The sequence below is a fragment of the Osmia lignaria genome, chromosome 11 (genome assembly GCF_051020975.1).
Source record: "Osmia lignaria lignaria isolate PbOS001 chromosome 11, iyOsmLign1, whole genome shotgun sequence".
Taxonomy (NCBI): domain Eukaryota; kingdom Metazoa; phylum Arthropoda; class Insecta; order Hymenoptera; family Megachilidae; genus Osmia; species Osmia lignaria.
This window is the reverse complement of record NC_135042.1, coordinates 1,817,227-1,833,319: the sequence shown is the minus strand read 5'-3', so window position 1 is coordinate 1,833,319 and position 16,093 is coordinate 1,817,227. Positions and strand designations below refer to the sequence as shown.

Below are 16,093 nucleotides of genomic sequence, written 5' to 3'. Positions count from 1 at the left end.
ACTAAATATAGAATTTATTTTAATCTTGTGAATAATTTCTATTGTTATTAAATAAAAACCGTTTGAAAAAATAGGTTCTTTGGTTTTAGAAAACAGATAGTGTAACAGTAAAAATTTATGAAGGTCATTACCTCAAAATTTTAAAAATATCAAATTTTTCTAATTTTAGGTATTATAAAAAGTTTAAGAGATTCCTCTTCGAAGAAATGGGAATGCCGTTACCTGAACATATTACTATAGTACTATTTGCGAAAAACAAAATAACGACTGATGCTAGTTGTCCAACTGTACTGGGCGTTTCAATGGGTACTGATGAAGTTTATTTAGAAATAACTTTTAAAAGAGACGGCTAAGTGGGCTGAAAATTGTAGAGATTAGACTTCTTTAAGTAGGCAGTTAATGACTTATATTTTCCAAATATCTACTGTCAAGGAAGATGATGTAGCGCATTCGTTGCTCAAAATTATCAATAATTTTATTTACGAATGATGTTGGAATTCCTCTTATTATGTAAATTATCGCTTCTTTTAGCCCCTCCAGTATTTTGGGACAATTCTGATCAATTTTTTCTTTCGCATAGCTTCATGAAGTAGTCAGGGCTATAGAATGGCCAAGCAATTTCGTTACCAAATCAGCTGAGAAAGATTTTGCCAATGACGCGATCACCATAATGAAAGCGTACAAGATCCAGAACATCATTTGTTATGTGTGGTGGTGCACCATCTTGTTGAAAGTAGTAATTTTCTACCCAGTTCTTATGGTAAGCATCTGACATTAAACGATTAGACAGCACGTTCCAATATTGTTCCGAGTTGACAGTTTGCTCGAAAGAACACAACCCAAGGATTCCATCGCTCCAGAAACCGCACCAACTGGTAATTTTTTTGGGGCGAAGAGGACAAATAACAGCAAACTCTGACTTTTGTGTACCTCAGAATCGATAGTTGTATCCATTTACATAATCATTAATCAAAAGTAGGCTTCATCCGAAACTTTAATCGGTCATATTACACATAACGTTCGCAAATTCGTATCTTTTTTGTATTGCTTGTTCATCTAAAGGCTAAACGGCTTGAATCTTATACCTATGAATGAACATCCAAATTTTCCCTTCATATGCTCCAAGTAGTGGCAGTGTTAACGTTAAGTTGTTAAGCCAATTAATTGGTTGATGTTTTTGGCTTTTTCTCTAAAATATTTTGAGCCTCTTCGGTATTTTCAGTAGTCCGAGCTGATCTTTGTTTTGTCCTGATTCCAATCTTATCATCAGCTACAGAACCAAGTCTTTCAAATTTTTTGAAAAAAATCTTTAGTGTCTGTTGCTAGCTTACCTAGGTTTTTGAACGCACTACTTCACCTCCTAAGATAAGCTGTAACACTTTCATCATAGAAATGAAAAATCTTCACTAAAAAAATACGCTCCTCAATCAAATAATATTCCATGTTCATTAAATTTCAAATTGTTGCGATGCATTTCTAAAACTTGTGCAATTTTCCTTAAGTCTGCAGATAATGCACACATAGTTTCAAATAGGTGGCGTGTTTCCTTGAACTGTTGTTCCTGTTTAATTGTTCGTATGGCACGGATTTTTGTAAATGTCCGGTCGAAAAATGTCAGGCGGTGTGATCGCGCCTCTGCTTTGTGTCAGAATGCATTATGTGATGCGATAACTCTGCCATTTAATTTTACATTTCTATTAATTATCTAATTATTTGCATTCTAAGATAGCAAGCTTGCAAAACTACTTGGTACTTTTAAACGATTAAAGTCTATCAGTACCCATTAAAACACCCTGTACATATGTGAGTGTGTTAGATGCGTGACTGACAATGAAAAGCATTGTCCTTTGCCGTGTTATAGCTTCTACGATACAAGTATCTCTCGAGTTTCGTATAATATACATATAGTTTTACAAACACACCTAAAGGGAGGAAAAAGTGATACGAAATCAATGGTACACCTGAAATTAAATCAAATCAAGCTTTCCGAAGAAAAAATTCTTCACTAAATCTGACACTTGACAGTTTCGAAACATTATGCCTAATTCACAAAATGTATTTTTGTATCTTATAATAAAGAAAATTTTCCCAAGTAAATCGTTCTTCATAAAAACAAGCTGATTCGATTGATAACAAGTGAAATCAATAATGAACTCGTTTTGAAACTCGGTTGTAAAATAATTAATATGTATCATATAAGCTTTCTCGACGCCAGAAGAACTGAAGATGGCTCCTTCTTCGCAAGAAGGGGTCTATTGTTCTGAACTAGGGAAAGCCTGATTTGATCGTGTGGCCATACCTTACAATTCTCATAACAGTCTCCTTATCAGACTTATGGATAAAAGTGAGAAAACTGTCCTTTTCTATTTCTGTTAAATGTCACTCTAAGCTGGCGCTATATACAGGGTGTCCCAAAATTAGATCGAATCCCGTGGAGAGATAATTGCTGAAGTAATTCCAAACAACATTTTCCTTTGCCAAACTGGTGGTTAAGGCTTCGTTTTCGGATTATTAACGACAAACACTGTCCAATTAGAGCACGCGTTGAGCATGCGTATAGCACGGGCTGAGCGGAGAGAGTGTTGGGTATGCTCTGCGTTCGAACCGTGGTCGTGATCAAGTGCATCAATACCACGTCAGTGTAATAGGACACGTTGGGTGATGTGACAGTGAATAAAAATATTTATTTACTTGAAAGAATCGGTCCCTTTCGGACCACGTATTGAAATTCTGCCAAAAGTGATAGTGACCGTGTGGTTGACTGAATTCAATGATCCCGTCTGGAGATCAACTATTCTTCGTAATGTGTTCCTTCCTCGAAAAGTGACTACAAAGTATTTTTTTTATCCATTCCAAACAACGAATAAAAGTGTTGGATCAATTCGATTTATTCATTATTTATAAACAACGATTTGTTACTTTATTCGTTGTTCATGAGCAACGAATAATTCGATACTATTATTCTTTTCTTTATTCTTATTCATTATTCCATACAACTTTTGCCCAACGAGTTCTATTACACTGACATGGTATCTATGCACTTGATCACGACCACGGTTCGAACGCAGAGCATACCCAACACTCTCGCCGCTCAGCCCGCGCTATACGCGCGCTCTGATTAGACAGTGTTTGCCGTTAATAATCCGAAAGCGAAGCCTTAACCAACATTTAAATGAAAAATGTTGTTTGGAATCATCTGAGCAATCATTCCTCCACAGGATTCGACCTAATTTTGGAACATCCTAGGAATCATCATATAAATAGCATGGCCCCTGCGTTACGTCTAACGCAAAAAATCGTAAAAAAATTTTACTTTAATTAATTTATATAACATCTTGCGACTAAAATGCTATTAATGAATTCTAGGAAAGAACGGGACAGTGAAACAGAATGTTATAGTAAGAAATTATTAATAAATATTGTTTCAGTTGTTTAAATTATAATGATTGCTAATATTGTTTATTTAGTTGGTAATCTATTAGGCTCATTAACCTACATCTTTGCATCCTATAACTTTAATCCTTTACGAGTAATTAAAATCCTTCTTCCAAGTGACCACACGCTCGTGTTTTTGCAGTGCATCCTGGACAAGATGGACCAACTCGCATTATAACCATAAAGACTACAACAATGACGTTGACTCGGCCAATATCAAAATTGGCGCTATTGCCTATCACAGTTTCAGATTCAGTCTCATCATCAACCAGTTGCTGATGGCGGGCGGAATGTTTGGAAATATGGCAATGCCAAAATTGGCGGTATACATCCAGTTCATCGAAAGACAATTCATCGAACTCAAATCACCGTGTTCAAAATTGAGTTCGAAAATTCAGGCGCTCGAAACCGATTCGGTGTGATGAGATTGGCGGCGAGACGGGCGAGAAACCTTACACTGTGGTTGCACGAAATCACAAGTATATTTACAACAATCAAGACTACAATATGTACAAATTCACAGGATCGTTGATCGCGGATCGTTGATCGAGGATCTTTGATCATATTCACGTCCACTTGCGTTGCGATGAACAAGAGTTTGAGCTGTATTAGAACCACGTGTTGGTGCAACACGTGGCACCGTATAATTGTATTAATTATATGGGTTTTACGCGAACACACACGTTTTCGCTGTCGCGAAGGCCGTTGGCTGATTCGCGCGAGTTAAACAATCGTGAATTGATCGAAATTGAGCACTTTTTCTGTAATCTTTCTAAATTGCGTGTCGCACGTGTCGATGCAATGCAGAACGAAACGATAATGGCCGATCAACCGGCTTCGTCGCAGCAAGAACCGTTGGCTTCTTCTTGCTGACGTAACGCTCCCTGATCGGTGGCTCCATCCAAGGTGGCTGTCGGTCGCGCTGCAGAGTGCTGCCGCGGTCCGCGTGAAGGCGGTAGAAATTACATTTTCGAACATTCCGCCCGCCATCAGCAGCTCGTAGAAGATGGTGATGAGTTCTGATGTGCTACTGGTAGTAGAGCCAATTTTGCAATTGGCCGAGTTAGAGTTGTGGTGGCCGTCTTGATCGTAACAACCCTCGTCAGTCCGTCTGGTCCAGGGTGAACTGCGAGCACTCGAGCAAGAGGCCACTTGCATGGTGGGAAGCGCTCGTCTGTAAGCAGCACCAGTGATCCAACGTTGATGTTGTTGGAAGGGTGATGCCAATTCGAAATTGACTGCATTCGTTGAAGGTGTTGAGCTGACCAGCGCTTCCAGAATTGTTGTAGTTTTTGTTGGATGAGGTGCCATCTGGCTCTCGGCGAGAGGTTGGCCTGTTCAACAGATGGCCCAGACAATGTCGAGATGGCTCTTCCAATGAGGAAGTGCGCTGGTGTAAGCACTGATAGGTCATCGGGGTCATCAGTAAGAGGCTCCAGTGGTCGAAAGTTGAGTGTTGCTTCAATCTGGTTTAGAAGAGTGTAGTATTTTTCAAAGGTGAGTAAAGCGTCACTCACCGTACGTCTGAGATGATATTTGACGGACTTGACCACTGCCTCCCACTTTCCTCCCATGTGCGGTGCAGCAGGTGGATTGAAACTCCAAGTTGTTTGGTCGTTGACGAACAGCTTGGCCAATCGTTGATTGTCTTGAGTGCCCTCGATGAACATTGACTTCAGTGCTAAATCTGCTCCGATGAAATTCGTTCCACAGTCGGAGTAGATGGTGTGTGGAATGTCTCTTCATGCAGCGAACCGTTGGTACGTGGCAACGAATCCATCCGTTGAATAGTCGGCGACCAATTCCAAATGAACAGCAGATGTTGTCATGCAAACGAAAACACAGATCCATCCTTTCTGTGTCTTCGCTCCTCGTCCTTTCCACGTCTTGAGTGTGATGGGACCGGCGTAGTCCACGCTGGTGTGTGAAAATGGGTGTGAGGGTGTAACCCGAGAGAGAGGTAGTTGGCCTATCAGTTGATGGGCACGGATCCCCTTCTGCCGAGCATACACAACACACCGCAGGATGTGAGATTTAACTGAAGCTCGTCCACCGATGATCCAGTAGGTCTGCCTGATGTGAGCGAGTGTAAGTTGTGTCCCTTCATGAAATGTTGCTTTGTGAGAGTGATCTACAATCAATTCGGACAGACGTGAGTGACGTGGAAGGATTGCAGGGTGTTTACCTTCGTAGGTTAACTGAGCGTTGTTAAATCTTCCTCCACCTCGAATGACCCCTTGATCGTCAATAAAGGCCGTGAGTCGATTGAAGGTGTGAGACGATGGCAGCGTTTGGTTGTTGACCATCATCTTGAGCTCGTGTGTGAAGTATGCTGATTGAGTGGCCTTGATCCAGAAGATTTTAGCCCTTTCCAAATCAGCTGGCGTGTTTGAGAGCCTCGTTGAAGCAGTTGCCTTTCTCAGTTTGGAAATGAACCTGTAACAAACTGAGGTAACATGAAAAAGTTTTTGTAAAGAAGAATATTTGTGAATCAAGTCCCAGTGATATTCGATTTTTTGGCACATCAATACGTGCGAGATTCCTGGACGACACTCCTGCAGGCAAGTGTCGTCAGATGCGTTGCGTTATACAGGCCATGATTCCTGAGATTGTAAAAGCCATGGTGGTCCCCTCCACCATAGCTCGTGTTGTTCAAGCTGTGTAGTTGTTAATCCTCTTGAAGCGCAATCAGCAGGGTTTGATGTACCAGGAACGTGCATCCAAGTTGCAGTTTGCGTCAATTCTTGAATTTGTGTTACACGATTCCTGATGTAGTCTTTCCACCGTGATGCGTGAGATTTGATCCATGTAAGTGTCACTTGATAATCCGTCCACAGGTGTGTTGTAGCAATTTCGAGCTTGAGATTTGCTTGAAAGTACTTCAGTAATTTTGCCAGCATCAGAGCAGCTGTGAGCTCAAGTTGGGGAATTGTAAGTTTTTTGAGAGGCGCGACCTTCGTCTTGGGGCACACCAGTGATGTCACGTTGAGATCTGTGGACGACGAAAAAACAGTAATGTAAATTACTGCTGCCATGGCGAGTTGTGATGCGTCAGAGAAGCCGTGTAGTTCCACTGTAGAATTGTTGTAGGTGTTGAACCACCTTGGTATTGAGAGTCTGGCCAGACTTGTAAGATCTTCTCTGATTGCAATCCATCGTGTACTGATATGGGATGGCAGTGGATCATCCCATTTGAGATTGAGAAGCCATAATTCTTGCAGGAGTACCTTCGCTCGAATAATAACTGGTGACAAAAAGCCAAGCGGATCAAATATCTGTGCTACTTCATATAATACAAGGCGTTTTGTGAAATTGAGATTGTGGTGAGATTTTGATGTAAATGTGAAGCTATCGTTGACAGTATTCCATCGCAATCCGAGTATTTTGGTATTGCAGTCGTCTAGTGAGATTGATGTGCCCTGAGAATTGTTGCAAGGCACGATGGCCTCAAGCAGAGCGGCTTCGTTTGAGTGCCACTTTGCAAGAGGAAAACCGCCCGCGTTGCACAAGTCAGTTAATAGGGAAGAATACCATTTTTCAGAAATATTTTTATTCAAATGTTTATATTTGGTTTGTATTGTAATTTTTTGTTTGTGATTTTTAAATGCAAAAATGACTGAGAAAAAAATTATTAAAAATTATGATTTTTGAATCGACCAAAAACGCGGTAAAACCACGTACTAGCCGGTGACGTCATATGGCATATAACCCCGAATAAAGCGTATACGTTTACATAGCGAACTAACGAAATTATTAAAAATCTGCAAGTATGAGTAAACAACAGACGTACCGTTGGTGCTTTGTACCATTGTGTTTAAGTATACAACTGAAAAATCCAGAAAAACTTTTTATTCAAGTACCGAGAAATGAAAAAGTGCGGAATTTGTGGTTCAAGGCAGCTCATCGAACAGATCAACCAACAAACTCAAACTACTACTGTTGTGAAGATCATTTTAACTTACAGGAAGACATGGAAAATTATACCCGCTACAGACTGATGGGGGGTTCAATTAGGATGAAGCAGGGTGTGGTGCCACATATTTTTGATTGCCATCCCGGTCGCAATACTGCCAAAAGTTCTGAACCTCGACCTGGCTTCGTAAAATTAAACAGAAAACGAACAGTTGCAGAGATGTTGGCAGATGAGAATTGTCCTCCGAATTTTGATACCGATGCAGGACCATCTTCCAAACAAGTGGAATATTTACCTGCACCTGAAGAAACAACAGCAGAAACAGTTACTGCAGAAACAGTCACTGCAGTAATAAAAAATAAGGAACCTGAGCAGACTCTCATGAAAAAACATTTTAGGAGCAAGGCAATAACTGCTAAACCTTCTACGTCTACAGCAGGATGTTTAGCAAAACCAATTATGGTCGATAAACAATGTTCGCCAATAAATCTGCCTACCACATCTTCTAGTAGTGCATCTGCCACTATTACCTCCAAATCTAGTCTTAGTCATAGTGAGTATAACCCATCACCAGGAGAATTATCAGATTTAGCAGAGGAACAAGATTTGGAAATGAAGCAAGCTGCTCTTCGCTTAATTAATTATTTTATATCGACTGATCCCAAAAATTATATTGGTATCATGAAGCAATGGCTATGGATCGTTGAAGATATACAGAGAGACACTGAAATACTAAGTGACAATATTAAATTGACACTCATGAAAATTAAAAAGAATGATACATTCAAAAGATTAGGTGACCAATTTGGATTGTCTACAAGTGGTGCAAGTAAAGTATTTAAAAGAAGTGTCCACAAAATTGCACATGTCCTAAAGACATTAATTTATTATCCTGATAAGGAGAATTTGAAAAAAAACCTACCAATACCATTTAGGTTAAATTTTAGTGAAGTTGCTGGTATTATTGATTGTTTTGAAATTCAAATTGAAAAACCACAGAATGCGTTACATCAAGCTCTAACCTGGTCAGAATACAAAAAATGCAATACCTTAAAGTATTTGATTTGTATATCAGCAGATGGACTAATAACATTTATTTCAACGGGATATGGAGGCAGAGTTAGTGATGTGGAGTTGTTTGATCAAAGCAAAATAATGGACGTGTTGCCAGATAAATGCCAAATAATGGCGGATAGAGGATTCAAACAAATTCAAACAATCCTACAAAGGAAACAAATTGAACTTGTTCGACCTCCGTCTGTCTCAACTAAGCAAAAATCTTCAAAAGAAGAAGTATTATTAACTAAACGCATTGCGAGTTTAAGAATTCACATTGAAAGAGTGATCAGAAGAATTAGAGAATATGCACTGCTGGAACCACATGCCACTATTGATCATTATACAATACCGTATATAGATTCAGTAGTAAAAATAGCATCTGCCTTAATCAATTTGCAAAACCCGGTTATTGATACATGATATATAATAATCCTGATAACTTGATTTTATGTCTTAATAATGTAATTTATGTAAATATAATATTTTTTCCTTAAAAAAAGATATCTTGTTACTTATATCTCCTAGTACCTGGAAATGAATGGTAATGGTAAAGTGAGGTAGAAAAGAAAATTATTTTGTTTGCAATGATATATTTTATTTTAACTTTTATTTTAAAATTGAATGTTGCATTTTTGGATAAATATTTTCTTTCCAAAAACTGATTGTTTTATTTACTACATCTGCTGTATAATTTTCATCAAAATCTACCCATAATAAATTTACTTTCCTGCTTGTTTCAAATTCTGGATCTGCGACACAGAATAATCCTTTTTTTGTTTTTGTAGCAAACATTTGTGTTTGGATTTGTGCTTTATATTTGCACGTTATTACGTTATTGCATATATATTGGGAGAACGTTTTTTCCGAACCGGGGCATTTCACCTCAACCACAAAATCTTCTCCCATTGCATCTGGAGAGGCTCCTAGCATTGGGCATTGTGGTATCAATATAATACCACATTTCTTCAATTTTTTATTTATTAATTTCTCCACTTCTGCAATAACAGAATTTTCTAAATTTTTTCCTCGTCGTGTTAAGGCCGAGTCAAATTTCTTTGCTGCACCAAGAATTTTATTGGTGAAACTCCCATCTGTAGTTTTGCAATGAGCTGCTTCATGCATAACAGATGCAGTAATTCTGCCATAGCGGAGCTCATACCACAAGGAAATTTCGCTTTGCTGCCTTGTTTCTATTTCCACTTTTGAAATCAATTGTGCTGTCATTTTTGACGTAGCAAATTGTGTAAAATCATTGGCACCACTTCTTCCATTCTTAAGGAATGCTATTACCAACTGATGTAACGATAATGAGTAACATTCTCGCTCTAATAATTGGAAGTTGTGTCTAGATAGCTGGCTATCTATCTGCTTTTCTTCAGCTTTCTTTAAAATATTTTCTAAAAATGTTGAGTTGTCGGGTAGAATAGTGCTCGGAATTTCTTCCTTGCACAATTCTGTTGCTTCTACAAATTTCTTTGTTGTCCCAACTGTTCCTAACATTGGTTTATTCCAGCCACATTAAAAATGCTAATGCATGTTTACATCCTCCTAAAAGAAGAAAGACAGTTATATATTATATACCATACAACATTTTTACAAATATTAATACAAGCAATGTTAACGTGTCTTACAATACATAACTTACTGTTTTAAGAAGAAATATAGGATATTACCTTGCGATGCAGCACAATCTTCACAATTTACTTCTTGTATACTTTCATCTGCTTCGTTTACCACCAAAGTTACTGCATATCTTTTGCTTTTTACTCGATGCTCTGGACATATTTTGCCTTTTATTGTGCAGATAGACGACTCTCTTCGTAAGCAAACGTAGCCTATTGCACTGTCTCCGTAACTTTCCCGACTAGATCTATATTGACAATATTTTTGAGCGTATTACAAGCTATTAAAATCATTGTTATTCATGTTACCATTATTTATTGATCAATATGTGTACTTTATTATTATTTACAATGATGCTTTCACTAATCGTATCTCAGCTGCATTGTACCTATCATCGTTTTTCACAAATTCAGCCATCATAAACACATCGATGTTGGGTAAATTTGTTGAATCAGCTTTCACGAATCCCGGTTCATCCATTTTACTTCAATATATGAAGCAAATAATAATAAATAACAAATAATATTTGGAGTATAACTGGGTGTAGCGTGGTGTAGCGTGGTATGGCGTGGTATAGCGGTACTTTATATGCCTTCTGACGTCACTGATGCATCAGCCAATCAGAGAGCGTTTTCGCGGCACGTGAATTTTTGAAAAATTGTGCATCTTTATTATTTATTTTTAATTATTTAGCAGAATAAAAAAAATCATATTTCAACATACACGACTCCAATATCATCTGTACTTTAGAAACAAATTAAAAAATTCGATACTTTGGAGATTGTCATCTTCCCAATATGTCGTCGACATACCTTGCATATTTAATTGGTGGTACTGCCAGTGGGTAGCGTTGACCCTCGTCCTCTGCAAGTTGCAACAGGGCTCTGACAGCAAGAAATGGTGCAGCTTTGGTACCGTAGATGACCGTTTTTAGTGTGTATGGGACTTCGTTAGATTCCTCAGCAATCCACAGTATCCGTTGGAGATTCCAGTCGTCTTCATGTACTCGTACTTGACGGTATATCTTTGTGATGTCCGTGACGAAGATGCATTTGTGATGACGAATCCACAGCAAAACGTCGGTGATGTTGAGCAGGAGATTCGCACCAGTGTGCATGATATCGTTGACAGAAAGTCCAGTTGTTGTTGGACTTGAGCCATTGAAGACAACCCGCAGCTTTGTTGTTTCGCTGTCAGGCTTGAAAACTCCGTGATGAGGGAGATAGTAGATTGACGTGTCGTTGAGCGATATTGAAGAAGCTCTTTTCATATGATCGAGGTCCTCGTACTCCTTCATGAACCGTTGGTATTGTTCACAGACAGGAACGAGCAGTACTGTAAGAAGTGCTCAAGACTTTAGTATTTGATTTGAGAGGACTACGCACCACGTATCGCCTAGTAGAATCACGTCCATGCGTTGCAAGTAAGTGATTTTCACACTCTTGTTCTTCAGGTGTGAGTTGAGATGTTGTTTCCGTTGGAAGCTCCTCTTGAACCCAGAACTTCGTCAACAATTCTCTCAAAGCAGCGTCGCTGTCTTGAGAGATTGATGCGTTGAATGACGAGTAAGCATGATCTTAAAGTGTGCTTGCTGGTCCAATAATGAACCATCCGAAGATTAAAAGCTGGGCGACTGGCATTGATGGCGAACCTTTAACTAGATTTGATTTTATTACTCGTCCATAATTGTCGGCACCGATGATTATGTCGATCGATCTTGGTTTGTAAAACTCAGGATCTGCCAACTTGAGACGGTTGAGATGTGGCCAATCTTGCTGGGGTGCCTCAGAAGATGGCAAAGTTGCAGTTAAAGTTCGTAAAATATGCAGTTGTATTGAGATTGATGAGGTATTATAAAGAGATTGTAAATTGAGTAATACAATACCTCCAGTTTGTGTTGATTTCTTGCCACCAATGCCAGTGATGGAGATTGAAGATTGAGTGCGTTGAAGTCCCAGCTGTTCGACGAGATCTTCAGAGACGAAGCTGAGCTCCGATCCGGAGTCGAAGAGCAGCCTTACATTGTAGGCAGAAGATGATGTGATGACTTGTGCATTTGCTGTTGCCAACAACGTGCTTCTGGCCTGCGTTGCAGGCGCACTTGGTCGTTGACCAGATGTTAAGGCGGTTGTTATTGTGGTGGATCGTTGACCCGTAGAGATGGTGAAGAGTGGAGCGACGACTGCACCGAAGCTTTAATTGGTTTGAGTTGTGGAGGACGACGTTGTCGCCTCCTGCTGCTGCACAGGAGCCGTTGGCTGCGTTGCTGGTAGGTGTAGCAGTGAGTGGTGCGCCTTACCGCAAGTCTTGCACCAGTGTTCAGACTTGCAGTTTGCTGTGAGATGTCGGCCACAACAATTTCGACACAGTGCTAGTCGATCGATCAATTTGCGTTGCTCAGGTACAGGCAATGCACGGAACTTCGTGCACGACACCACGAAGTGATCAGTTTGGCAGAAATCGTAAGGATAGGCGTGTGAGATTGATCTTGCCGCCTGATTTGCCTGTGCGGTGAGAGAAGGACGTTGTCCTGCTGCCTTTGGCTTTGCTGCTTGCGCTTGAGTAGGTTGTTGAGGTGCCGTTGGCAGCACAACTCTTTCGAGCGCTCTGGCTTTCGTAGTGAGGAAATCCTCGAGCTGCTCGGGTTTTGGAAATTTGGCAAAGGTGCCGAGGGAAGTCTCCACGCTTCCTGTGTCGCCTTGTCTAAATTGCGCGAAGCACGGTGTACTAACGCGCAATTCCACAACTCCTCTGGCGTTGCCAGTGCCCTGAGGGAGTCGTTGAGATCCCTCAGAATCGACGCCACGTTGTGGAGTGCCACCGCTGTCCTCTGGTGCATTGGAGGAGCTGTGAACATTTTATCTAACAACGACTGAACAATCACACGTTTATTTTCGAAGCGGTGCTTCATCTTTGCCCATGCGATTGGAAAGGAGTCTCCTTAATTGCGTCACCTCGGAGGCATAAGCGCAAGTAGTGCAGCTTATCCACTTGCAAAATCTCAGCGTTGCTGATGATTATTGATTCAAATAAATCACTGAAGGCAGGCCACGCCTCGTAATGGCCGGAAAATGTCGGTAATGTTATTTCCGGCAGTTTCGTTGGCCGTCGTGTGGCAGCAGCGTTGCTGCTGAGATTGGCGGCCATTGAAGCCTCCTTGTTTAAAACAGCCTTGAGCTTGTTCAATCTGCGTCGCAGCTCGAACACGGCGCACATCTCATGCTCATACCATTTATCGATAAAATAATCGTGAGTGAAGTGGCCCTTGGACCACGTTACCTCGAGATACGAGTGCTCTTTCTGGAAGGCCTTATGTACTTCCTCAACCTGGTCCAGGTAGGCCTTCACCTCGTGGAGGGATGTTTCCATGGTCGTCTCAGGCAGATGATCAATCATGGTCTTCAAAGTCTCCACCCTACCCAGCTGGGTGCGAGACTTGCACTCGAGCTCGATAGGCAGACCAGAAGGTGATGAGGAGCGCGCTGTGCACTTTTCCACCGTTGGTGGAGGTGCTTCTGCAGGAAGTACCGTTGGTACTGCCAGCGTTACTGCAACAGGCGTCGATGAAGCCGATCTCGATCCCGGCTTGGGCGTTTGAGGCGTTGCCTTGGCGGATTTTTCGTCCTTGTCACTCATCGTGATCGATCCTTAGCACTTGAATGTCACTGAGTTCAAATTGCACTGAGTTCGAGAGTCTCACAAACAACGTTGTTGTCGAGCACAATCCGCTACCGCCAATAATACTAATTTTGCGCCACCTCCGAAAACTTTGAAATGTACTTAGTATACTATTTAACGATTAAACAAATTTTATTAATAGCTGTGGAATATTGGTATAAATGAAATAGAAATTATTTCATACTTTTTAGCGCATTTTGAAGTCGGTTGTATTTTTTGATGAAAACTATTTTATTTCACACTTTTTAGTGGAACGAGCAGTATTTGTAGGATACCGCAAGGTGGTTTACCGTTCTCATTAGATAATTACTGTTGGAAGTAACCTCAAATTTGGCGCCCAATTTGTAAGTTGCGCGCACGCATCGCGTACAAGTATGTAAGCCGGAGGGCTGTTTCATCCATTTTGTTACTTTGCGATTAAGAGACAACATAAAGAGATTTATAAAAACTGCGCAGCTCGTGGTAGCTTAAAATCAAGATTTTGTTAGTTCTGAAAGTTATTTTATTTTGTTTAGTTTATGTTGTATTTGCTTTAAATAATAAAGCATTGTTGTTTTTCTATCTAATCAGACACGTGTCGTTATTCCTTAAAATTAAAAACCCAACAATTACAATAACAATAGTTATTAACAATAACGAATTACATAAATTTTTGCAAGTGGGATCATTGCAGAAATATCTCCTATTAGATGTGAAAGATGTTACGGGCAATGTGTTTAACGTGGACATTTTGTAAAATGACGGGGTATTGTGTAGAATGCCCATTTTTTTATGCAATATACTATATAATGGGCATGTGTTTCACAAATGTCCCGGACATTTTATATAATGCCCACGGTTCGTTGGCATTAAACTTATTATTATTATTATTATTAAAAACATACATAGATGTTATAGGTTAGATTAGGCTGTATATTTAAATCCGGCCGTCCTAAGGCGACCAGCAACGCATTCATTATTATTTAAACAACACTATTATTTCAGGAATTTTTTAATATTGGGGGCCAACTTCACACGGCTTATAACCCGTCCCAATTGCATGACGTATCCTGTATACTTTTATTAATTAAAAAACATTTATTTAAAGAAGTTAATAACTTTTTCTAAAAATAATTCTCAGGTTGTACGTTCCTTCGGTTCTTCAGAGTAGGCATATATTTTTCAGTGTTACGTCCCGACACAGGAAATTCCATTCTCTCCAATTTCAAGTTGCAAAAGCGTTAGCAATCAGGAAATCGGTTCATTGACTGACCTCCTTAGAGTCACCAGCGTCAACAAATTCTCTCTTCTTCTCGAAACGCTGCGTCAAAAATTATGTGCAACGCATAGACATTCCAACAGGTCAGTATACTACTGAACTCTTTCCTCAATCATGCGAAATCAGCATTTTCGGCCTTCATAAAAAACCAGTTACGGACAATAGCGACACAGACGGCCATACAGTCGCGAGGTGCGCGGTCTTTCTGTCCGAGAAACATCTAGTATTGCAGAATACGTCGAGCAGAGTTTCGTGAGAATCAAGTATCACGCGAAAAGACTCAGTTTTCTCGTTAATAAGACTCAAATTTTCAAACCATTTGTAATTAAAACTGTTAGTGTAAAATATTTAGATTTATTGTTAGTGTAGAGTCATAGTTTCATCTTGTCAATAACATTGTATCATCATCCGTGCGTCGAGAGAAGAGAGAGAGAGAAAGGAGCGAAGGATCGAACTCGTTAACCGTTTCTGTTCATCTAAATATCCGGTGAGTGCGATTAAAAAACTGGATACTCTGTCCTCAGTAATTAAGGAAAATTGTAATATCTTTTGAATGCCCATTATACTTTCATACTTCGTTTCTTTTGGCAAAATATATAATAGTTATTTATTCAATCTCGATAATTATTTAGTGCGTATTTCCCAAACCTTGTGTCCAACGAGCGAGAGGCTTGTATAAGTCTAGACCGAATCCGAATCCTATAATATCTTACCTTCACAAAGAAGGTGTTTAAGCGTTGCGTCGGATCATATCAATCCGCAGACTAGTCACCTACCACTACGCCTGCTCCGCACGTAACATCAGCAGCGAGGGGTGCTACGGTGCGCTATATAAAATCCACGCGTTTGGTCAGTCAGAATTTATCGGAGCAGGACAATTCTATCATTTGGGTTGAAAGAAGAATAGCATGATCACCGTACATCTCACTCTAAACACGCGCCAATGTTTCGCTTTCGTTCTTCAGGCGTATCGTCGCGATACCTCTGGCGAGATGAGCGTTTGAATGTGTTTGTAATAAAATAATTTTTAACAAAAAACAAATCCGACTTCGAAATGCACTAAAAAGTGTCAAATAAATTCTATTTCACATATACCAATATTCCATAGCTATTAATAATATCTACTT

General features: G+C 39.9%; 1 protein-coding gene across 1 annotated transcript; it reads left to right on the top strand.

Annotated features, from left to right (window-relative positions):
• Positions 1–6,950: 6,950 nt before the first annotated feature.
• LOC117610999 (Cathelicidin-like antimicrobial protein) lies at positions 6,951–8,827 on the top strand. The gene has a single exon (XM_034338882.2). The coding sequence runs from the start codon at positions 7,205–7,207 to the stop codon at positions 8,825–8,827; it is 1,623 nt and encodes a 540-aa protein (XP_034194773.2). The 5' UTR covers positions 6,951–7,204.
• Positions 8,828–16,093: the final 7,266 nt, after the last annotated feature.